General features: G+C 37.6%; 1 protein-coding gene across 2 annotated transcripts in view; it reads left to right on the top strand.

Moving 5' to 3' along the window:
• Ctns (lysosomal cystine transporter cystinosin) overlaps nt 1–24,659 on the top strand; it is a 291,830-nt gene that overhangs the window by 113,981 nt on the left and 153,190 nt on the right. The window contains exon 5 of one of the 2 annotated variants that reach the window (XM_090406887.1): nt 14,087–14,227. The exons of the other annotated variant lie outside the window; for it this stretch is intronic. Coding sequence (XP_090263013.1) covers nt 14,087–14,227 — 141 coding nt within the window. The remainder of the gene's footprint in view (nt 1–14,086; nt 14,228–24,659) is intronic. 2 annotated transcript variants of the gene reach the window in all.

The following is a 24,659-nucleotide window of genomic DNA, read 5'->3' as shown; positions in this document are numbered from 1 at the left end:
AGAATGAAGAACATAAGCAAACTTGTAAAACTTGAAATGAGTTTTATAAACAAAAGTCCTGACCAATAAATCAAAAATTCCTCCTTTGCTATTGACATCAGCATTATATATGCTGCCACAGGTATACCTATCTGAGAAAATTAATATCTTTGAAAATTTGACAAGACTTAGAAGTACACTATCTACCAATTTTTTAAATTTTTATTATTATTATTATTATTATTTTTTACTTATGTAACACATTACGCACGTTTAATGAGATTCTATTGTAATCTTGCGCCCTAACTGTATGTTATTTCTATTATTGTTTAAACTACTGTACTGATGATGTCCTAAGATACTTTAGGATGAAATATTTACATTAAATAATTTTCACTGTGGCTAATACGTGTGTTTCTTTTAATTACTATCTACCAATAATTGTCTGGACACTTTAGCAATTTACAGTTGATACCAGAAGATGAACCCTAATATCGAGTGTGTCCACCTTTTGGCTTTGATCAGCTTCTGCATCCTTTGAGGGAGACTTTCCACCAATGTTCGGCAGACATAAGGTGAAATTTGTCTCCATTTCTCCATCATAGCAGCACTGAGTTCAGCAACAGATTGAGGACGTGCTCCTCTGGACCTCCATCACTGCTCCAATTCTTCCCACAGATGTTCAGTGGTGGTGAGATCAGGACTCTGCACAAGCCAGGGCAGTTTAACACCCACCTCTTCATACCATTCCATAACAGCTGCAGCTTTGTTGCATGGGGCATTGTCATCTTGATAGTAACATGGGTCAGTTCCATAAAAACTCTACAGTGTAAGCAGCACTGATTATCCAGAATATCAAGGTACTGAGCTGCCTTCATGGAATGGACAACAACCAGTGGTCCCACTCCAAACCAACTGAATCCAATCAAACCATTACTCCACCACCAAACTCTACTGTGGGTACAACACACTGTGGTAACATGCATTCACTAGGCTGCCTTCACACCCACACTCTGCCATCAGATGAAACGGGTGAACCTTCATTCATCGCCCCAGAGTACTGTTTTCCACTAGTCAATTGTCCAGTTCACATGCTCTTTGCACCAGGCCAGATGAGCCACCTTGTTCGTTGTTGTGATGTTCAGCTTGTGTGTGCCACTGCTTTTCTGTGGACACTCAGTAATTGGAGTTCTTTTCATATAGTATTAGTGCTCACCATGGTGTTACTGGTGCTCTGGAACTAATCACAGACGGTCTGTGCCAGTTGCTGTCGGTTTTTGCATGTTAGCCGTTTTTAACACCTTCCTGTCTCTGTCAGTCATTTTCGGTGGCCGCCCTGGGTGTTTCCCTGCACTAGTGATGCCTAAATGTCTCCATTTGTTGATCACATCACCAACTATTGATTTTGGATGCTCCAGTTGAGCAGCCATGCTACCATTGTGACAGCCCATGATGACACCTCTCTCGAAGTCACTGAGTTCGCATCATGTTGCTCAACTGCTACGATGAAATACTGCTTCCTGCTATCTGTATACCAGTTTTTATGTTATTAACAAACCTGGAATGCAGCTTTGTTGCATGGGGAATTGTCATCTTGATAGTAACATGGGTCAGTTCCATAAAAACTGACCATAACTTCAAATAACAGGGGTGTCCAGACAGTTATTGGCAGTTAGTGTTACATTCCAATGCATAATATATTTACTGGAGATTGGACCAGTGGGTGGATGGTGATTTGGTAATCCATCTCTTTCTCTTTCTCTTAAAATGAAGGTTTTGGATTCCATTATATTGCTTACCGTGGAATATATAAAAAAAAAAAAAAAGTGGTAGCTTAGCTGATTGTAGTAAGCATTGTTGAGAAGTACTTTGGTAATTAAAAAAGCAGAAAAAGTAAAAAATTCAGGTCATAAAAATTATTGAATTAAAAAGCCAACCAATTAAAGTAGTAACTTGCTGAATGAAAAATGAGAAATAGGGATCCTCAGTACAGTTTGGATTCCCAGAGAGAGATCTAGAGGAACACAGAGGATGAGGTGGAGAGGTGAAATCATAAAAATAGCAAAAAACAACTGGATGAAGATAGCTCAGAAGATAAGAGTGAACAATTTGGTCATGATCTTTGCTCAGCAGCAGGATATAACAAGCTGATTTCATAATCTATGAGCTCTCCTCATATCATCTTGAATTTGACTTTCTGACCAGGTATTTTGAAATATGTAAAATTTTGTTCTTCTATATTTGGCCATTTTTGGGTGAATACTGTTTATTCCTGCTGCCTTTTCACATTTTAGGTTTCTGATGGCTTTTTTTGTCTTAAGTATCAGTTTGCACTCCTGATTGCACTTATTGTAATGCCCCCCCCCCCCCCCCATCCTACCTGGAGGTTGGAGGTTCGGCATTAGGCTGACAACCCTTTCCCAGAAAACTATTACTTGTCAAGCAACCTGGAAAGGAAAAGGCTCAAACTGGACAGACCAAAGAAACAACTATTGGATTATGATTTTGGGACATGGACTACAAGAACATTATATAACCACAGTGGCCAAAGTGCAGCTCGCAAGCCACATGTGGCTCTTCTTAAGTTTTATTGCGGCTCAAATAAAAAATATTTATAATTTTTCTTAATTTTTTATTAACATTTTTGATAAAATTGAGTCAAGGGAGCCTAATAATTCAAAACTTTTAAAGTTAATTACCGACATTCCTACTTCACAACATACAAATGAATGTCGAATTTCAGAAATAAACGTGGATTTATTATCAAAATTAGAAAACGATATAAAAGATTGTGTAGCATTTAGTTTGGCGCTTGACGAATCAACTGACATTACAGACCAACCACAATTAGCAATTTTTATTCGTTTCATTCTTGAGGACATAGTGAAGTGAGAAGAATTATTAGATTTAATAGCATTAAAAGATAGTGCTCGTGGCATTGATATTAAGGAAGCTTTTGATGTTGTCCTTAAAAATGTTCCAAAAAGTAAATTAGTAAGTGTGGGATGTGGCTCTTAACAATTTCTGGTAGGTAACTAGGGCTCTTGCTGCAAAAACTCTGGCCACCCCTGTTATATAAGACAGGAACACTTAAACACATATTAGCAATCTACTGATATAAACTAAAATTAGTGTCAGTACACAAAACCAAATGGATTGGAACAGATCCAAAATTTTGGAAAATTCACAATTTTTTCCAAGTGGAAAGAATCAAGGAGACATGGTTTTGGAGTCACATTTATAGTAGATGGAAACATTAAAGAGAATCTTTTAGATTTTAGACCTGTGAATGAAAGATTATGTGCAGCAAGGATCAGAACAAATTTATGAATTAAAAATGCTCATACACCAGCAGAAAAAAAAAGGATAATATGAAAAAAAAGAGAGTTTTTCAGTAAAATGGAGATGCTGTATGATTATTGGAGATTTTAATGACAGGAAGGGGAATTTTAGTGATTTTACTGGAAGGGAAAGAGAGGTGGCAGGCATGAAGAGGAAGTTGGACATTTTGTGTACAGGAGACAAGGGGGAAGGGCGAAAAGGCAAAGGAACTGGGAAACGGGTATAAATTGTTCTACTGTGGAGTGAATAAAGAGGGAAAAAATGGAATTTGATTGGAATTGTGGTGTGTGGCAGAATGAAGGGCGAAGTACTGGAAGTGGGTAGGAGGAATGACAGGATCATGCAAATGAAACTGGGTCTTGGAGAAGAGCAAGTGGCCATCTTATGTGTATATGCCCTGCAAGTTGGCTGTACAGCAGAGGAGACGTGCTAGATGAAGAAATGAGGGAACTAGATGAAACGAGATGGTGATTGTCAGAGGGGACTTGAACGGACACATAAGAAGACAGAATAGGGACTGTGAAAGGGTGCATGGCAGCCATGGAGGTATGGAGTGGGAATGATGAACCAGGAAGGGGGAGAGGATGTTTACTTCACACTAGCGTTTGATCTGGCAATTGTGAACTCGTTTTTCTGCAAGAGGGAAGAACATTTGATAACATTTAGAAGTGGTAACAGATTGACTACATTTTGACTAGAAGAAAACATCTTATGGAAGTAACAAATTGTAAGGTAATCTAATCCCAACAGAACAAGTGGCACAGCAACACTGGCTACTCTGCAGACTTTAAAATAAGGTCAAAGATAAGAACTTTTGGAAGCCATGGGATGAAGACAGTTAAGTGGTTTTGCTTAAAAGAAGAGAGTGTGAGGAACCATTTTAGGGAGAGGGTGTTAGGGAGGATTTTGGATGGACTAGAAAGTGTACAAGAGTGATGGAGACATAATTTAAAAGCATTTCTGAGCTGTGCAACCGAGGTGCTTGGTGAAACATCTGGAAAGATTAGAGAGCAGAAGGAGGGTTGGTGGTGGAATAATAATGTACAAGAAGTAGTGACGGCTAAGAGGAAGGCAAAACGAAGTGGGATGAATGGAAGAGGACATGAGAGAGAGAGAAAGCAAGAAGCCAAGAGAGTTGTTGCACAGGCAAAGGTCATGGCATATCAAGATCTTTGTGATCGATTTGAAATAAAGGACAGAAAAAAATTTATAGATTGGAAAAATGTAGAAATATGGCATCAAAGGACATCTTACATGTGAGGCAGATCAAATACCCTGGAGGAAGAGTATTAAGGAGGGATGTGGATATAAAAAACAGATGGAGAATATACTTTGAATGGCTTTTGAATGAGGCAAATGTGAGGATTCACAGAGAAGATGGGCAGCATTATAAAGGGATGGTGCAGAACATCAGTAAAGTGGAAGTGAAGGAGGTCATAAAGAGGATGAAGAATAGTTCATAAAAGTTTACCAATAGGAAAATATACCCAAGGAATGGAGGGAAAGTATTCTTGTCCCCATCTACAAGAGTAAAGGGGATGCACAAGACTGTAAGACACAGGAATGAAGTTGATGTCCCACATAATGAAAATTCTAGAAAGAGTTCTTGATGGAAGACTGAAGAAGGAGGTGGATGATTGCAAAGGAGCAGTTTGGCTTCATGCCTGATTGATTGATGACAGATGTTATCTTTGGGTTACGGCAGATGATGGAAAAGTTTCGAGAGACACAACGGGAGCTACATCTGGTGTTTATTGATCTGGAGAAAGTGTACGATTGAGTGCCAAGGTAAGAAGTCTGGAGGTGTCTGAGGGAGAAGGTACCGTAAAAAAACATGTTAGGTTGGTGCAGGAGATGTACAGAAATGTGAAGACAAGAGTTTGGATCTGCCTTGGAGAGACAGAAAGTTTTCAAGTGACAGTTGGTTTGCATTAAGGGTCAGTATTAAGTCCGTTCCTGTTCAATATTGTGATGGAGGAGGTGAGAGAAGACACGCCTTATACAGTGTTGTATGTGGATGACATCATGCTGTGTGCAGTATCAAGAGAAGAAGTGGCAGCTAAACTGGAAAGATGGAGGAAAGTACTGGAAGAGAGAGAGGTATGAGACTGAGCAGAGGTAAGACAGAATATGTGTTGCAAAGTGGATGGCAGCCAGGAGACAGATCTGGAGCTGGAAGGAATGTCATCAGGAAGATTAGGGACTTTAGATATTTTTGGTTCAACAGTGAAAGAGGATGGAGAGGCTGAGAAGAAAGTAGGATGCAGGATACAAGTGGGATGGAGGAACTAGAGAGAGAGAGAGAGATGGCTGGAGTGCTATGCGATAAGAGGGTGCCGATCAATCTAAAAGGCAAAATCTACAGGACATTAGTGAGACCAGCTATGACGTATGCTATGGAAACTGTGGCCCTGAGGAAAAATAACATTAGCACAATGGAGGTAGTGGAGATGAGAATGCTTAGGTGGATGTGCTGTGTGACCAGAAAGGATCATCCAAGAAATGAAAATGTAAGGGGAACAGTGAAAGTTATGAACTTAGGGGCAAAGATACAGTAGGCAAGGTTGAGATGGTTTGGTCATGTGACCAAAGAAGAGATGGAGGGAGCCAGTGGAGGAGGACTTGAGGATGAAGAACTTGGATGTGATTACAGCCTAAGACAGGGGAATGTGGAAGAGACCCACTGAAAACAGCAACCCTACTTAAGTGGGACAAGCTGCAGAAGAAGAAGAGGAGATTTTAACGAAAAGTTATTTTGTGACACCTCCAGGAAGTCCAAAGACTTATCGAGGGAGAGTGTGGCAACAGCATTGAATGATTGATCCTCTTCCAGCTACTAACTGTGCTCAAACTTGCTTAACTTTTTGCATGAACCATTAGTAGCAGAGTGTTAATTTTTCTATGTGGCAAGTAGAAGAAGGAATGACTATGAAAAGATGACTTAAAAAAGTGCAGATGCTAAGGAGGTAAGTAACAGAATCAAACCAAATAGTTGAATTACTGAGTGAGCAGTTTGGAGGGGTGTGCTATCTAGGTGGTGATGTTGCAATGCCAGATGTAACATTGACTGATGGGAGAATAGAGGTTGAAGAAATGTAGGTGCTTAAAATATTTCAGAACCTCAATATGTACACAGCTGTGAGATTAAATAGTATATTAGCCCAATGATTCTGAGAATGTGCAAGGGAATTATCAGCTCCTCTGATCAAGCTATTTAATTTAAGCCTCACTACTAGGAATGTGCCAGTGGAGTGGAAAGAGGACAATACAGTCTCACTGCATAAAGGGGGCTCTAAGATAGAAGTAGAAATTAGAGGCTGATCAGTATCTCAGGAGTGGTGGTTAAGGTATTGCAGAAGTTGGTGAAAGGCAGAATTCAGGATTGGGTGGAGAGGCATATGATACTATTATTATTATGCGACACCTCCAGGGAGCCCAAAGACTCATCGAGGGAGAATGTGGCAACACCATTGAACGATTGGTCTCCTTCTAACTACTAACTGCGCTCAAACCTGCTTAACTTTTTGCAAGCCATTAGTAGCAGAGGCTCTACCAATCGACCAACCTTCGCTGGCACTACATAACGAACTATATATAATACTATATAACGAACAAAATGGTTTTGTGAAGGGTAGGTCTTGCCTTAATAATTTGCTTACTTTTTACAATAAAATAACATTGGAGTTGGATAAGGGAAATGGCCATTCAAAGGCATTTAACAAGATTCCACATAGAACTGGATTGCATAAATTGGTACAAATGGGGATAGATATGGACCTGGTGATTAGAGGATGGCTGACGGACAGATATCAGAGTGCTTATGGAAGAGTTGAGTCCAGGAGAAAGCAAGTGACTAGTGATGTACCACAGGGCTCAATATTTGGTTCTCTGTTGTTTAATTATATATTAGTGATATAGAAAATAATTTGACAGGAAATATTCAGTTGTTTGCTGATGATGCTAAACTTGGAATAGCAATGGTAACTGATGGTGATATATAGATCTTGCAGAAAGACTTAAATAGACTATCATTATGTACTAAAGTAAATGGCACCAGTTTAATGTGGCTAAGTGTAAGGAGTCTACTATATTGATGGAACTAAACTGCAGGAAACTGATGAAGCCAAGGACTTCAATGTGATTGTGTACTGGGAGTTCAAGTTTAGAGGGTATTGTGATAATATCTATCCTTTAATTTTTATTTACTTTATTGATATTATTTTTGTTTATTATTATTATTTAATTTTGGACTGCACCTTTATAATAATATCTCTATCATTTATTTTGTACTACCGAGTTTGTCGTCGTTGCTTGAGCCAGTTCAATTACTCTTAATCCTTTCAGTCTACAATTTACCTCCCCCCCTCAAAGTTGTAAACTTGCTGCTTTCATGTGTATGGAGTCTAGATTCAGGAAGTGCTTTGGGCTTAACCAATGTCTTTAACTTTCTCTTCCTTTGATCTTTAAAAATTTATTTGTTTTTTAGACTGCACCATTACAGATCGCGCAAAGGAATTGTTTGTTTTTCCTATACATGCAAGAGAAATATTCAGCGGAACACAGAAATATCTCTTAAACTTATTCTAATTCAAGCAACGTTTAAAACTTAATATTAGTCAGTCATAGCTATTTTATCTTCTTAGGACACACAGGTTCTATATTTTTCTGAGACAGTGCATTGGCAAGCCAAAATCAGACAAGTTATTAACAAACAAAGCAGTTCATTCATTCTAAGTCAAGGTAATTACAAAGATTAATACTACACATATCAAACCACGTATCTGGTCCTTCTCTCGATTAAATTAGCATTCTCACCTAAGCTTAATGACAAAGAAAATGTATACGTTCACATAGAAATCAGACACGTGAATAGACTTATTCACACTCTAACTTAATCTAACTCAGACTATAGAAAGAATTAGGCACAACTAAAACTTTATTCAGTTTTCTTCTCATCACATAACATGGGCTAAATTCCTCAGAACTCAGTAAACAGCTAGTTCACAATTACTAAGAAGTGCGGCTTTCCGACTTTACAACTATTCTTTATGCTAACAAACTATAGGATCAGCAATCTTTGCTCTAAATTTCACAATCTAGGAAAGTTCTACATAAATCTGACTTGCTACTTTGTCAGCCAGTTCAGTATACAAGATCCTAGAGATCACAAACATATTCTTCTTCTTCTTTCTGGTTAAAACCACAAACGGGCACTATTTCACGGCAACAATGATACAGCATACTTGGAGATCGTCAAGGAACTTAGCGGTGGGACTTCTGGAATAGACCGTCTGCTGGTACGAATCTCCTATCATTGTCGGACTTCTGCTGGCAGGACGTGACTCCCCATCCTTGGAACGGCTGGACACACGAGAACCTCCTTGAAGCGAGAGCCAGGAACAGAGCGATTTGGCCCCTCGATTCTTCCCTTTTATCCTATTGTCCCAACCTTGGAACCTCTTTAGATTTGGTCACCCGGATTTTCTTGGAGGGGTCTTCTCCACTACCCTGCTGCCGCTGAGTTTTGGCGGGAAAACTCGTAACTCATTGACCTTCGCGATTTGCGCTAGTCTCAGGTCTACATGACTAATCCTGTCTGAGCTATTTCTTTGTACAATTTCAGTGATTCTTAAATAATCTAAGAAATTATTCTAATATTTTTCCAGATTTAATACAGCATAAATGAGTTAAATTAATTAAATGACAAGTATTTTATATTGACTTATTTCCCAAGTAAAATCTGTATAGAAAAAAAATTGGTACTAAATTCTTTCTATACAAGATTTTACAGTATATTGCAAAGGTAACCAAAAACAGCACATCAGATTACATGATTATTCTCGTAGAAAGGCTTATATGCTGGTTATACATGCTTATTAATCGACTTAAGGAATTCACAGCATACAATAGAATATAAATTAAATTAAACTTTAATATATATTTCCAATATTTCGGCAACTTCACGTTGCTATTTTTAAAGGAACTTACAATAAAGACACATGCATGCTGGCACTACATACAGTAAATGAGGACGAAGCAGGAAGCTATCGTTTCTCCTAAAAGTCCTGATGGTGCCCCCTCCTAGCAGGCTATGTAAGTATTCTTGGTTGTTGGGCTGAATTACATGCTTTTTGAAGATTGCATGGATAGAGGTTATTGTTCCCTTATGTAAGGCTTTAACAAGGCCACATTGGACTACTGCACATAGACCTGGATACCTGGATTAACCAATGCCCAATACTTCTCACCTTATTTTGAATACTTCTGGTATTAGTATACTTAAACTGCAATACTCCCTTTCTCCCACAACCTCCCTTACACCCTGTGTTGCTTAGCCCACTAAAGTTAAGAACTTGGGATGTTACATTTAGCATCATGTGATCACTCTCCCACTTGGGAACCTTTAGGGTCCCTGGATACATTTTCACTTTCACCCCCCCTCCCCCACCAACATTCTAGTTTCCCCAACTCTGCACTTCTGAAAGCTCACTGAACAACACTCTCCCAAGATTCCTGACACCAAATCTTTAAAAAATGCAAGCCACCCACCTTATATAAATCCTTCTTTCCATCAAACTCACTCCACACATCCACAAACTTCACACCATTCCTTCTATTCAAGCCACTTCAAGTCTCCAAAAAAGCTGGGTGGCAGTTGCATACTAGGCAGTATGTAACTCCTAGATTTTTCTCCCACCCAAGGATATTCATAAACATTCATGACCATGGCAGCTCTAGATTTGAACGTGATCTAAGCTGGTAGTTGAAACTATAACCTTATTATTTATTATATTATTATTACTTATTATTATTTTTGCATCACTGCCAAAATTTATGCTATGGATCCTTTATGGTATATTTGCAGTCATTGCATCTCCTAAATTTCATGCTCTAGTCTACCTTCACCTCAAGATTCCTATCTCCTTTGTTTCTCTAGTACATTCCTTCATACTTAGAAACCTTATACTTCACGACATTGACTCTAATTCTTCTGGAACATCATAACATCATTTTCACTCCTTCTGGTTTTCTTCAACTTTGCATCACCTGCAGACATTTGCATGTTGCCATTTAAGCTTCTCTTGATATCATTAATGTATTAAACAAGCAGTCTCTTGAAACAGATTCCGTACCATGTCATTAGTGAATTTCCTCTTTTGATCTACTCTTCTTCCATAAGCAACTTTTTTGTACTTTTTAGCCAGCCATTCTTCCATCCAGCTCACTAATGTATCATTGAATTATTTCTGTCCAATTTAAATACCAACTAATAGAGGCCTTTGCAAAATCTAGATATGCAGTACTACTGTGCATATGTCTTCTTGTCTAACACATATATCATCCTGTTGTAATATGTTAGTAAATTGTTAAACCCATGTGTAGAAGCTTAAGTGCTGTGAGGACATCATATTGGAGGCTTAATGGATTGTATGCTTAATGGATTTAGAAATGCCATCTCCATACCCTACATCCGTGGCACATCCAGAAAAATAGCCAAGATTTTAAAAAAGTACAACCTACACAAAGCATTTAAGCCCCACTGCAAACTTGCTACCCTTATCCGTTCTATAAAAGATCAGCTCCCTCCTTTCTCAGTGCGTGGAGTCTGTAAAGTACCCTGTTCCTGTAAACTGGCATACTTTGGAGGAACATAAGTCATACATCTGCAAACATGACTATGGTCAGTCAGGCCTGGCTGACCATGTCTTGGATACACCCACAGAATCTCATGGAAAAAAAACCACCATGCTCCACCACAGCAAATTCAAAAAAGAGAGACTATTCTTAGAATCAGCAGCTGCTCTCAGGAATCAACCAAATCTCAACAAATATGGTTGCATTAAGCTTCCTAAGATTTGGAAAACGCTTATCACCAGAGGTCCCACTTTACATTCCAGGCCACCTACAACCGCCCTTAGAGGGCGCTCCACCTAGATAGGACTTTAGTGTCACCCACGTGGTTGGGCTTAGTATTGTGTGTGTGTGATTTGTTTTTATGTTACATTAGTTTTTTTGTAATCCCTGAAGATGTCTCATTTACTGAGACGAAATATATAGGAAGTATTAAATTCTGTTTTAATCCTTTCTGAGTGCTGTATACAATCCATTAAGCCTCCAATATGATAAATTGTTAAACCTAACTTCTCTATAATAAATCCATGCCCCCTCTTCATAGAGAATCCTGCTGTTAGTAATTCAATCATGGATTTTAGCCTTTACCAATCTCTAACAAAGGGTGACGAGATTTTCAAAACAAAAAAAGGGATATTTTGAATTTTACAGCAATTAAAATAAGGGACAAAAACGGGACACTTCTGGTATGCTCTACATAAAAATGGAATAACATATAAACATATAATTACAGTATGCAGGACTGAAGTGTGCATTATAATTATGGAGTATCAGCATTATCATTATATTTATATGAAGACATTATTTCCAAAAGTTTCAAGATGCACTAATAAAAATCAATACACAAAATGTCAGTGTGTCTTGATTACAATTATTGTTTTCACAGTCTTGGCGTTGAAGCGGCTCTTTTCATCAGACCATCAAGAACTCATTAGAGAAAAAAATTCTCTCTACAGCTCTGTTTGTTCCGGATTGTCATAACAAACACAACAACTAGCAGTATGTTTTTGTAGTGGATGTTTTTTCATGGAGCACCTTTTGTCCACCACTTTTTTGTCCACTTCAGCATTTGTGTCCTTCCATTCTTCAATCTTGGAGTTCACAACATTATTTATATGGCTGACTTCATCAAATAATTCATCTTCATCAATAATATTGAATATTTTGCTGTCAGCATCATTGATTGCTTTTAGGCTGCTTGCAACTTCAGCCCAAGTTAGTGGAATTTACAACTTAATCCAGTGAAATGCTTTCAATGGCTGGAAATAAGTCCATATGCTTAAATATTCAAGGAAAGTATCATCAAATAAATTTGTAGTGCCTAAAAATTCTTTTTCATCAAAGACGCCCTCATCTTTGAACTCTGAAATAATTGATGACGTTTTAAATGTTTGAATGTTCTCAGCTTTCTTATTTGTAATTTTCTGTCTGAGCACTTCCGATTCTTCTGCCACTTCAGTTGCCAAAATATTTTCCCTTTCTATTTTCATTATTGTTGCTGAGAATATTTTCAGCTGGCTTTGCATGAAATGGAGCCAAAATATTGATCGTTGCTTACTGAAAATGATTTCAACAATGCAGGGCATTTATCTTGTGATAAAAAGTAAGATCTGAGTCCATTGTACATGTTAATAATCCTATTCACAGCTGGTAGTAATGATAACCATCTTGTTTGTACACCGAAAATCTATCACTTTAACCTGAATATCTTTATTCGCGATGAGGTACCTAACAAGGATAGGCACCAACTTCAGATCTCTGTGGTTTGATGTGTCTACCATAACTGACACCTATTTGGCTTGCTTCAATTCAATTGCTATTTCTCTCATTGCATAAGGTGCCAGGACATTCATGAAAATTGATTGGAACTTTGTTCGCCCACATGTAAATTTCTTTTGAAATAAATTTCTCACTATTGCAAAGGTGCAGTCCATTGACCTCAAAGAAAGGTTATGGTTCATTGCATGGAACACAAACAAGCCTTAAACTGCAAGACATTTACTTTCATCAGTTAATTTCCCTTTTGAATTTTTCGTGAAAAATAATGTAGCATCTTGACTTGAACTGTGAGCAGTGGCTGCCAATTTATGTTTTTGCTTCGTCATACGCTGTTTTTATGTCAGAATGATCTCTATGTTCAATTGAAAAAACGGAACAACACACAGTACATTGCAACTTGTTTGTTGTTTCGTCGTCTTTCAAGAAGGGATATTCTTCTTTTAAATCCCAAGTGAAACTACACTTAATTTTCGGGATGATAAAATCTGGATGAAATATCACTACTCACAATATATACTTGCTTTAACTTTCACAATTACTAACAGCCCAGCATAAGAAGCACAAAACAATGGTATGATAGACAATGTAACCTTGTTACTGCCCTAATGCAGCAGTTCTGCCAGTGGTTGCAGCATTTTCATCCTATCGCAGAGAGAGCACATTCATAATGGTTGATAATTGTCATAGCATGCATGTTTTCTATCTGAAGCTATCACATGTCACCAGCAGAGACATTATCCTTTCCATATTCGAACATACAAGAATGAAGTCATATCACAAATTCCAAAAAGGTACAAAATGAGACTAAAGTTAATAAAAAAGGGACAATTATTGTCCCGTTAAGGTTTTGTCGGGAGTCTAAAAAAAGGGGACAATCCCATTAAAAAAGGGAGGTCTGGTCACCCTAACCTAACACCTTAACCACAACTCCAGATATATAGACTGTTATGTAATTTGAAGTCTGTCTTCTCACTCCCTTTGTACAGTTGTTGAAGTATTGTTAAAAAAAAAAAAAAAAAAAAAAAAAATCCATTTAAAACATTTTCAGCTTTTCTAAATAGTATAGCATATGGAAGTTTTCTTGATCAATTATTTATATTTTGTATTATCACTATGAATTGTATTATGGCTGTTAGAACATAATACTGATATCCTACTGAGTAAAAGCATAATAAATAATAATAATAAAGTGATGCTAAACAAAAACAGGCTATAATAGCTGTAATTATAATAATAAATATTCTTTACTGTTATGTTTCAGAGTGACATTATTATTTTGATGAATTTGCTTCTGAAAATCATTGTTATATACTCATGTGTGGATGATTTATTTATTTTTTTCCCCCATTTATAGAACTAGTGATGCTTTTCTACGGATCAGCGTCTATAAAGTATATATGCTAAATGTCATCAGTGCCATCGTAGGCTGGCTTTATTTCATTTGTTGGTCCATTTCCTTTTATCCACAGATAATCAGTAATTGGAAAAGAAAAAGGTATCAGTAATTTTTAATGAAGGCAATTGCATCAATAAAAAAAAGTATATCAATTTTTATATTGGATTATATAATTAAAACTGACTCTACTCCTAGCTGTCTGGAATGCCAATATTTGGTGCTAGTACAGTGGGACCTCGTTGTCAAACGCCTCTGTTCTCGAACAATTTGGCTCCCGAACATATTTTCTGAACAAAAATATGCCCCGGTTTTCGAACAGAATTTTCGGTTCCTGAACAGGCAAACGCAACTACGTGCTCTGCATGCTGAGCTGTAAAGCAGGAAAGCGTCAGTTACGCAGCAACCTTCATTCAGTGCAGACACCTGCTCGAATTTGCAGTGAGTTTTCTTGATTTTCTTTGTGTTTTGTTGTTTTTTTTTTTCATAAATTATTATTAATTAAGCCACCATGGGGCCACAGAAGAATAGTGATAGCAGAAAAGTGAAATGAAAAGTTGTTAGAACCACGATAGAGATGAAAAAAGAAATCTTATCCAAACATGAAAATGGCGTTCGTGTCTCGAATCTTGCTATGCAGTTCGGTATGGTGAAATCAACGGTATGTACAATACTCAAAAATAAAGAGGCGATCAAGAGAGCTGATGTTGCAAGAGGAGTGAAAGTTCTTACTAAACAAAGATCACAGACGATTGAAGAAGTGGAAAAATTGTTGCTGATTTGGATAAACGAGAAACAGTTAGCTGGTGATAGTGTTTTTCAGGCTATAATTTGTGAAAAAGCAAGGCGATTACATGATGACCTGTTAAAGAAAAACCCTGTATCAGTATCAGCACTGGTACGAGTGCTGATACTGATGTGTTCAAAGCTAGTAGAGGGTGGTTCGAGAAATTTAAGAGGAGAAGCGGCATACATAGTGTGGTTAGGCATGGGGAGGCTGTGAGATTCAAACTGAGAAGCTGCTGAGAAATATGTGCAAGAATTTAGTGACTGTGTAAAGGCTGAGGGTTTTCTTACCCAACAAGTGTTCAAATGTGAAGAAACCGGCCTATTTTGGAAAAAATTGCCAAAGAGGACCTACATCACTCAGGAGGAAAAAGCATTGCCAGGACACAAGCCAATGAAGGACAGGCTGACTCTTTTGCTATGTGGAAATGCAAGTGGGGACTTTAAGGTCAAGCCATTGCTTGTGTACCACTGAGAATCTGAGGGTGTTTAAGAAAAATAATGTGATGAAAAGTAAATTTCTTGTTATGTGGAGGGCTAATAGTAGGGCTTGGGTAACCAGGCAATTGTTTATTGAGTGGATCCATGAAGTCTTTACCCCAAGTGTGAGAAAATACCTTCAAGAAAAAAATTTACTAATTAGATGCCTTTTTGTAATGGACAGTGCTCCTGCTCACCCTCCAGGCTTGGAGGACAAGTTAGTGGAGGAGTCTGATTTTATCACAGTGAAGTGAAGTTCCTGCTCCCTAACACAACTTCTCTAATTCAGCCCATGGACCAGCAGGTCATTTTGAACTTTAAGAAACTCTACACCAAAGCACTGTTTCAAGGATGTTTTGAAGTGACCGCTGATACAGAATTAACACTCAGAGAATTCTGGAAAAATCACCTCAACATCCTCCATTGCTTAAGTATCCTTGACAAAGCTTGGGCGCAAGTGACAATGAACTCGGCCTGGAGGAAATTGTGGCCAGACTGTGTAGCAGACAGAGACATTGAGGCTGAGCATGTTGCTCTTGTCGATGATATTGTGTCTCTGGGAAAAAGCATGGGCTTAAAAGTTGACAATGCTGACAAAAGCATGGGCTTAAAAGAGTTAGTGGAGGATCACAGGATTGAGCTCGTCACAGAAGAACTGGAACACCTTCAGAAGGAGCAGCAAAAGACGGAGGTGGAGGAAATGTCTTCAGACACAGAGGAAGAGATTGAGGATGTTCTTAGTTCTTTGATCAAAGAAATGTGTGCAAAATGGGGTGAGGTGCAAAGTTTTGTGGCAAGATACCTCACAAAGCTGTAGCAAACCACATCATAAACCATTTCAATGACAGTGGCATGTCTCACTTCAGAAACATTTTAAAACGCAGGCAAAAACAAATGCCATTGGACAGGTTTTTAGTGAGACAGAGGCCCAGTGTGTCTCAAGCAGAATTGAGTGGTGCCAAGAGACAGGAAAGAGAAAAAACTCCATAAGGACAGTAACCTGATGTTTTTATGGAAGGGGACTCCCCTTACTCACCTCCTTCCACTTACGGCATCAACTCTCCTCCATATGTATAGTTAAAGTGAAGTTAAGTTTTCGTTTTTATTTTATCTATTTATTGTGTTTATTCTTTTTATGTAAGATTTTATGCATTTTCATTATGTTTGTATACGATCTTATGCATGAAGTACTGTTGTAAAGGTTTAAATAAACAATCATTTGGAGTTCGGGAACGGATTAATCCATTTTACATTAATTCTTATGGGAAAATGGTTTCAGTTTTCAAACAATTCGGTTTCCGAACAGCCTTCAGGAATGAATTAAGTTCGACAATCGAGGTTCCACTGTATAGTAAAACTTATCAAGTGTATAAACTAAAACAAGCATACAAACAAACAAAAATTATGTAATAATGATGCTGCTGCTGCACAGTCTGCTGCTGTTAGGTATAAAGGGAGTGTTAGGAGTAGTTGTGGTAGCTATAACAAAAATGACATTCACCTTAGCAGAACATGTTAATTGTGAAGTTGTACTATTAGAATGATAGCAGTGCTAGGACACTGCAATTTGGGAAGTGCCTATTATACTCTGTTCGTACATATGCAATTTGAAATGTAATATCAAAGCTTATGGAAATAGGATGTCTTAAGTCAGATGCCAACAGATTACAGTACAGCCAGCCATTTAGGTCAAAGAAGTTGAAGTCGCTGAATAGTCTATATGGAAGCATTGAGCCAAGGCAACAGGAAATACCTTCTTTCAAAGAAGTTCTAACAGAGAGTACTATCCAAAATACTTGGAGATAGTACTTTCTTGGCAGGAATTTGTTTTGCTCAAAGACAGTGCTCATTTCCACCCAAATAAAGGTAGAACACTTACAGTAGCAGTTGCATATGATATGCTCAACTAATCAATGTGCTGAATGCTACCATAAGGTGTTGTTTTATTCCTTCTTATTGGTCTGCTTTATTTTGAAGAGCTTAATGTATGAGGCCTATAACTTGCTTTGCAGTATTGGAATTGTTATAGACCATAATATTATTATTTGTGACACCTCCAAGTAGTCCGAAGACTCATCACAGGAGGACACCTACTGTACAACTCTCCGTCTACACTATTACACAGAACCTCTACTACCAATCACTTACATCAATGCCATCTACTGGCCACCACCACAGCTAGTATTTTTTTGTCTGTAAATTGCGTATGTTCTGAAGGGCCAATTTTGTCTTTATGCGGGATGAAAAACCAGAGTTTCCAGGAGTAAAAAACCATGTTACCTCCGTACGAGATCGGCTAACTCACCATTGATTGAAAAAGTCCATATAAAGATTCCTCCCATCATGAAGAATTGAACTTAGGCCTTTTCTGATTAAAGGATGCAACGTACTGTCGTTCTTCCAATTGCACTATGGAGGCGCTTAACGATGTAGAAGATATTCCAGAAATCCAATGGAGAGATGTCTTAATATGATGATAAAGAGTAGGGAACAAAGTCTGGTGAGGAGTTAAGACAGAGAGAGCGCGCATGCATTGGCTGGTTACAAACTCCAAAATGAGTTTGCTATGTTTGTTTATGAATGCAAAAAATGATAAGATATTTAGAAAGCTGTTTCTGTAGAACTGGAAATGTGAATGGTGATCACAAGGAATGTTTAAGCAAATTGGTTTTCTAAATGAAAGTAGTGGAATTATTATGGGCAGATTTAATTGTGGAAATATAGATTCGAATGAAGAAATTGCTTCTGGGTGCAAGGAAAATGAAGCTCTTGAGTTTTTGAAGACAGATTTTTTGCCACTTTGTAATGAGATGATAAAATCTAAGAATTTTGATCCTCATTTGTCCATTTTTATTGAATCTTCTCTAGCTGGTGTAAGAACTAGAGAAATTCCTAATATAGCTGGCTCCAAGGTGGGGGCCTGCTATAGTAGGATCTTTGTGAGAAAAGATATACAGTATGTGAAAATACAAGGAATATATTATATAGAAAACTTAAGTAACATATTGGACTAATAATAGATGGAATGAGGAATTAGGTGATAAGTAGATCAGTGCTATTTGGAAACTGGACAAGAAATATTTAACAGTAGCAATGCCTGAATGTCCAAAACAAAGAAGAAAGCATTGATGATGATGATTTAACTGTTCAGTCGTGTCCGACCCTTGATAACTTTTGTAGGCAAGTGTTTTGTGCCATAAAGTGTTTTGGTGATGTTCTTTTTACAGGGTAGTTCACCATTGTTTTCCCCAACCCTCCCTATTTTATCCAGGCTTGGGATTGGAATATAGCTGATGAATCAGGCATGTGGCTGTGCTTAACAGCACAGCCACATGCCTGATTCATGGGTGTAAATCTGTGTTTTCAATATTCATGGCTTTAAATCTGTGTGGGTTCACTGGTCCAGTTTGCCTGTTCTGAGGGACGAAAAACCCAAGTTTCCTGGTGAAAAAAACCCTCTACTTGTGTATGAGACTGGCTAACTCACCTTTCATCGAAAAATACCAGATAAAGGTCACGTCATGGACAGGAATCAAACTCAAGTCTTTCCAACCAGAGGGCTTTGTCTATACCAACTGAGCTATGGAGGCTCTGAAGAGGGTATTATGAAGTCGATAATTGGTTACATCTTGAATATAAATGGTAGGCTAATATAAAAGAGTGAACAAGGTGTATGATGTGAGCAAGAGATCAGAGGAACTGAGAGGTGAAATGAAAGATCAAGAGAGTGGAACACGTTAGACTGAAGTGATTGTTAATGGAAATAGTAGCAGTAGTGAGAGAGATGATTATGAGAGAATGAGAATGCAAGAGTGACAAGAAAATGGGGGATGGGGAATCGGGATGGGCAGGAAAAATAGCACAAGGAGAATAATTGGAAGTAGGGGAATGTGTGTATGGAGATGGTCAACATAAAAATTGAGGTAATTGAATCTGTGGAGATTCATGAGGTAAGTGGTGATAAAGGCATTGTGGCTTGGGCAGGTTTGAAGAAATCACAATCAGCAGGCAGCATGGGTAGAACTAACACTAACTGTAGACATAAAGGCGAACTGCTGTGCTTATTTGCAAATGCCAGGAGCATCATAAATAAAGGAGATGAAATTGTTTCACTGATTGAGTTTATTCCCCTAAAAATTGTAGGAATAAGTGAAATATGATTGGATGAGGATAATATCTTGATGAGATAGAAACAGAAGGTATAATATTTTTCATGAGAATTGCAAGAACAAGAAGGAAGGGGATGTACTGATGATGATAGCAGGAGTTTCTCAAGTTCTTGAGAGATCATCTCAGGCGGTATGTAAAGGAGGGCACACAAGGATCAAGAGTCTTAGATTTGATCCTTTCATCAGAGGATGTGAGTGGGCATTTCTCTCCAGTTTTTTTAACCGACACATGAGAGGTACAAGAATCTATAGCACATCAGTGCTGTGTGTGAGATGCAGGTAGGAATTGAGAAAGACATGTTGACATTTTTCTTGAAGATAGGTGCAATAAATGAGAAAGCAGAAAAGCAACTTCATTGTGTTTGCAGTCATACTGAGAAGGGTGTTAGGCCACCGCAGTTCTTGTCTTAACTGTTAAGACAAGAGCAGTGATGATGAGAAGAAATGTTATTTGCCAGTTCACTGGAGCAGTGACCATGAAGTACCTGTAGAAGATACATAGAGCTGAAACAAGCATCTGTTTTGAGGCTAACGTGAGTCTGTGTGGGAAGGATCATCTATGAGGCAAATTGCTTTCCGCTGTACATCTCAAAGAATTTTCAGAGATGTTTTAGGTGCACCACCCAAATTGTTTGAACGGTATTTTATGGATGGGCAAATTTCTAATTTGTATAGCTGGATGGATGTAAAATAGCATCTTTAGTGGAAAAGAATGCCTTTTTTAAAGGCTGAGGTGTGTATCGATGTCATCATCCTTTCGGGAGTTTAGGCTCAATATCCTGTTCTAGTCTCATTTCATCTTTTCCTTGGTCATCCTGACTTCCATATCCTCCAAGTGGGTGGTATCGGAGTATTTTTTAGGGTAGACTCGAACTGCCCATTCTTTCAATATGTTCATTTCACTTCTTTTGGTATTTGTATATTTTGTCCAATAACAAATCTATTTTTAGTTTATGTATTTTTGTGCTTTGTTGTCCCAGAGAGAATAGCCTACTGTCCTTTTCAGGAATTTCATTTCTCCGGTTTCTATTCTTTTTTTATTCTGCAGGTTTTATGGTCCATAATCTACTTCTGTACAGTAGAGAAGGTCTCGCCAAAACTTTCTAAACTCTTATTCTTGTATGCTTTTGAACTTGGTTAGGTTTGAAAATATTATTAATTATCCATGTTATCTTCAAGAAGTCTGAAATTTTGATATTAATGACAACTTCTTTTGTATATAATACAGCACAACAAAGGTATTTGAAGCAATTAATTTGTTCTAAAATTTTATTTTCAATCATAATTTACTTCTGACCAGAGATGGTCCTTTAAAAGGCATGATTTTTGTTTTGTCTGTTGATATTTGTATTCCAGATTTTTTAGCAATTATGTTTAAAGGAGTTTATGGATCTTTGTAGTTCATCTTCACTTCTTGCTATGATTATCTGATCATCTGCAATATTTCATGATCCAGTTTAAATGCTGGTTTTATTTTATTTTTTTTCTTCCATTTCTTTACTATTTCATCTATCATCATCAACAGGTTTCTTCAGTCCACTGATGGATGAGTCCCTTTCTGTGCTTCTTCCATTTTAGCCGGTCTTGTGCATCTCTCCACCATAAATGTCCATTGTTATCTTATTGTCCCATCTTGCCACTGGTCTACCTTGTTTCTGATAACCAGTTCTTAGTGTTTATTCTGTTCTCTTTGTTCATCTGTTGTTAGACATGCTCATCACATGTCCTGCCCAGTGCTATTCGTTGTCTTTTATTACAAAGGTAATGTCCATTACCTTTATTTGCTTACTTATCCAGATATTATTCTTTTTATCTAACCAGGTTATTCCAAAAATGGCTCTTTCAATGTTTCTTTGTGTTGTTTTTAGTTTCTCTAGGTGTTTTTTAGTCAGACTCCATGTTTCACTACCATAGGTCATTGTTGGGAGTATACTCGTTGTAGATCTTTCTTTTTAGACAATTTGGTAAATTGTTTTTAAATATCTCTCTATGATGATTAAAAACTTTCAATCCTTCTAGCTGAAATTTCATTATCCAGTTCATGGTTGTTTGTAATGATTTGTCCTAGATATTAGTATGAATTCACTATTTCAATCTGTCTTTGATTTATTTCAGTTTGTTTTTGTTCTGAAGTATTTCCACTAAAAGTTGTTTTTTGAGTTATCCATATGTATTTGTAGGCCTATATCCAGACTTCTTCTTCTCTTGTAGTCCTAAATGGACCATTGGATCATTCATGGCTAGTAGGTGATAGTCTTGGTTAGCCTCCTCCAGTCATCTCAGTCTCTTGTTCGTGATGTCAGTTAAGAAAGGAAGGAATTTGTCCATTTTTTGATGTTATCAGTCCATTTTAATCGAGGTCGGCCCCTAACCCTTGGTCCCAGAACGATTCCTTCTAGTGCTTGCTTTGGAATGCCATTAGCCCTCTCCACATGTCCGAATCATTTCATCTGTCTTCTTCTGATGATTGTCAGCCAGACTTACTTTATTTAATTCAATAATTGTGTGTTCTAGTTCTTTTGGTGATATTGCTGTTAGAATGATACTATCAGCAAATCATAGATTGCTAAAGTATTCTCCATCAATATTCAGTCCATTCACCCAGTTCAATTTTCTCATAGCATATTCAAGGACTGTAGCAAATAATTTTGATGAGATTGTCTCCCTGTCTGATTCTCCTTTTTATTTCTATTTCTCTTGCTTTTCCATTTAAATTTATTACTGATGAACCTCCCTTATGTATATGAGTAGTTAATATATTAATATAAATATTATCTATTCCTATATGTTTTAAAGCTTCAAGCATTTTACACAGGTCTATTGAGTTGAAGGCTTTTTCATAATCTACGAAAGCTGAAGAAATTGGTATATTATATCCTTTTGTTTTTTCCATTACTTGATTTAAGGGTTGTAAATGATCTAAAGTTCAGAAGGATGTTCTGAAACCTGCTTGTTCTTTTGGTTGATGAAAATTTAATATATTGTTTATTCTGCCATTTATGATTTTTGTAAACAGCTTATGAAGGACTGGTAGAAGGGTTATAGGTCTATAATTTCTTATGTCAGTTTTATCACCTTTCTTATATAGAAGGATGGTTTTTCCAGCATTCCAAATTTTAGGGTTTCTTCCTTTTCTTAAACACTCAGTATACAATTTTGCTAGCTTTATCTGCAAGAGATCTCCATTTTTTAACATTACTATTAGTATTCCAACAAGTCCAGATGTCTTTCCATTTTTCATTTTTGTAAGTGCATGTTTTACTTCATCATTTTTGACTGTATGTTCATTATAGTTTCCATTATCCTTTTTGCTATTGTTGTCCTCTATTACTTTAGCTTTATTGTATATAAGTCTTGATAAAATTTAGCTATAATCTACTGACTGCTAGTGTGCTAAGACTGATACAACAAGTGACACAAGCTGTTAAAAAAAAGATACATATCAGTAGTAAGGAAAGATATTGTTGTTTATTTTGTGTTAATACTGGTATATAAGTTTGTACTATTCAAATTGATGATTATTTTGTATAAGTGTGTGGTATTTGTTTAGTATTTAATTAGGATTTTACAATCTCAGTACTGTCTCCACATGTAGCAGTTATATTCAATATGGCGGTTGCCAGTTTCATTAACAGCCCTAACCCTCCCCCTATTTAAAAACTACGTTATTCATAATCTAGTTAAAGATTTTTCATGCACCCTGTTGTTTAAGAATGTTGTGGCAGGTGCTGCCAGAGAGCAATGTTTATATGTGCATGAGGTGGAGACACTGGGAGACATGAGTGTCTTGATCTTGGGATTTAGCAGTAGTGGAGATAGTGCTTTGGAAACAGGTGATCTTCAGTTTGTGAATGCCAGTAGTGTATGTTGGAGGATGGAGAGAATATTAAGATCTCATGTAGGTTTAGCCTTGGGTAGTTTAGCAGATGGAGATGGTTTGTCTGATGGTCATGATTGTGTGTGTGTGTGTGTGTGTGAATAGCAGTTGAAAGCAGAATGGAAGGAGAGAGAAATAGTTACTGAGAAAGGAGATGGAATGAATGAAAACTGTATTGAGGAGGGTGAATGAAGATCTTGGGAGGATAGAAAGGTTGGCTAGTGTGAGAGGAATGAGAGTAAGTGTAAAAAAACAGCGTCAGAGAAAAAGGCAAGAGAATTGGAGAGACAGTGGAAGAAAAAAAATTGCAGAAAGAAGAGAGTGTGAAATCAAGGGATAGAGAGGTGAAAGAGATTGCAAGCTGTAAGAGTCAGAGATGCCAATGAGAGAAGGAGGAGGATTGAATCTATTCAGAGTGTCATGTATGGAGATTTGATGATTCGGGTTGTGTAGAGTAGAGTGCCAAAGGAATGATTGCCTAGGAATGATAGTGTGGCAATGGCAGTGAAGAAGGGGGAAAATGTGGAGGAGATGATAGTGATGGTTGGGATGAATGACCTGAGAGGTAGTGTGAATCATGTAGCATGAGATTTGAGGGTAATGTTAGACATAGTCCAGCAGAAATGTATCGGAGGAAAGATAGTGGGCATGTTGCTCTCGTATGATAATACAGAATTCAGGAGAAGAGCAGTGATGACTAATGAGATGATAGCGAGAATGTGCAGGGAAAGAGGGTCTGGAATATGTAGAGTATATTTGAGGATAGAAGGGAGATGTATGCAAGAGACAGATTGTATCTGAATGCAGAAGGGCACAGGCATTTGGAGAGTGTTGTTTTCTGGGCAAGTGAGTGTGCGGAACAGGGAAACTAGAATTGCACAGGTGGAATGTTGCAGGGATGGTCTCATGTGGGGATGGTGGCTTAAGAAATAAAGGGGGGGGGGTTGCTGTATTACAGAGCCAGGTGGAGTGTGAGGGGAATGATAATGGCTGTGAGAAAGCTGGCAATACACTGGTTTTTATGTATACCAATGCTAGGAACATTAGGAATAAAGGGGATGAGTTTGTGGCATTGATTGACTTAGTCTCTCCAAAGGTTATTGGTATCAGTGGAAGTTGGTTAACTAAGGAGGATGTTCTAACAGGGATATAATCAGCATATAGCATATTTTGGCAGGATAGGGAAGGTAAACGTGGTGGTGAAGTGTTACTCATGATAAGA

This window comes from Typopeltis vanoorti, chromosome 17 (genome assembly GCF_054136105.1).
Source record: "Typopeltis vanoorti isolate ZY-2024b chromosome 17, IOZ_Tvanoo_1.0, whole genome shotgun sequence".
NCBI lineage: Eukaryota > Metazoa > Arthropoda > Arachnida > Uropygi > Thelyphonidae > Typopeltis > Typopeltis vanoorti.
This window is presented reverse-complemented; position numbering and strand designations above follow the sequence as displayed.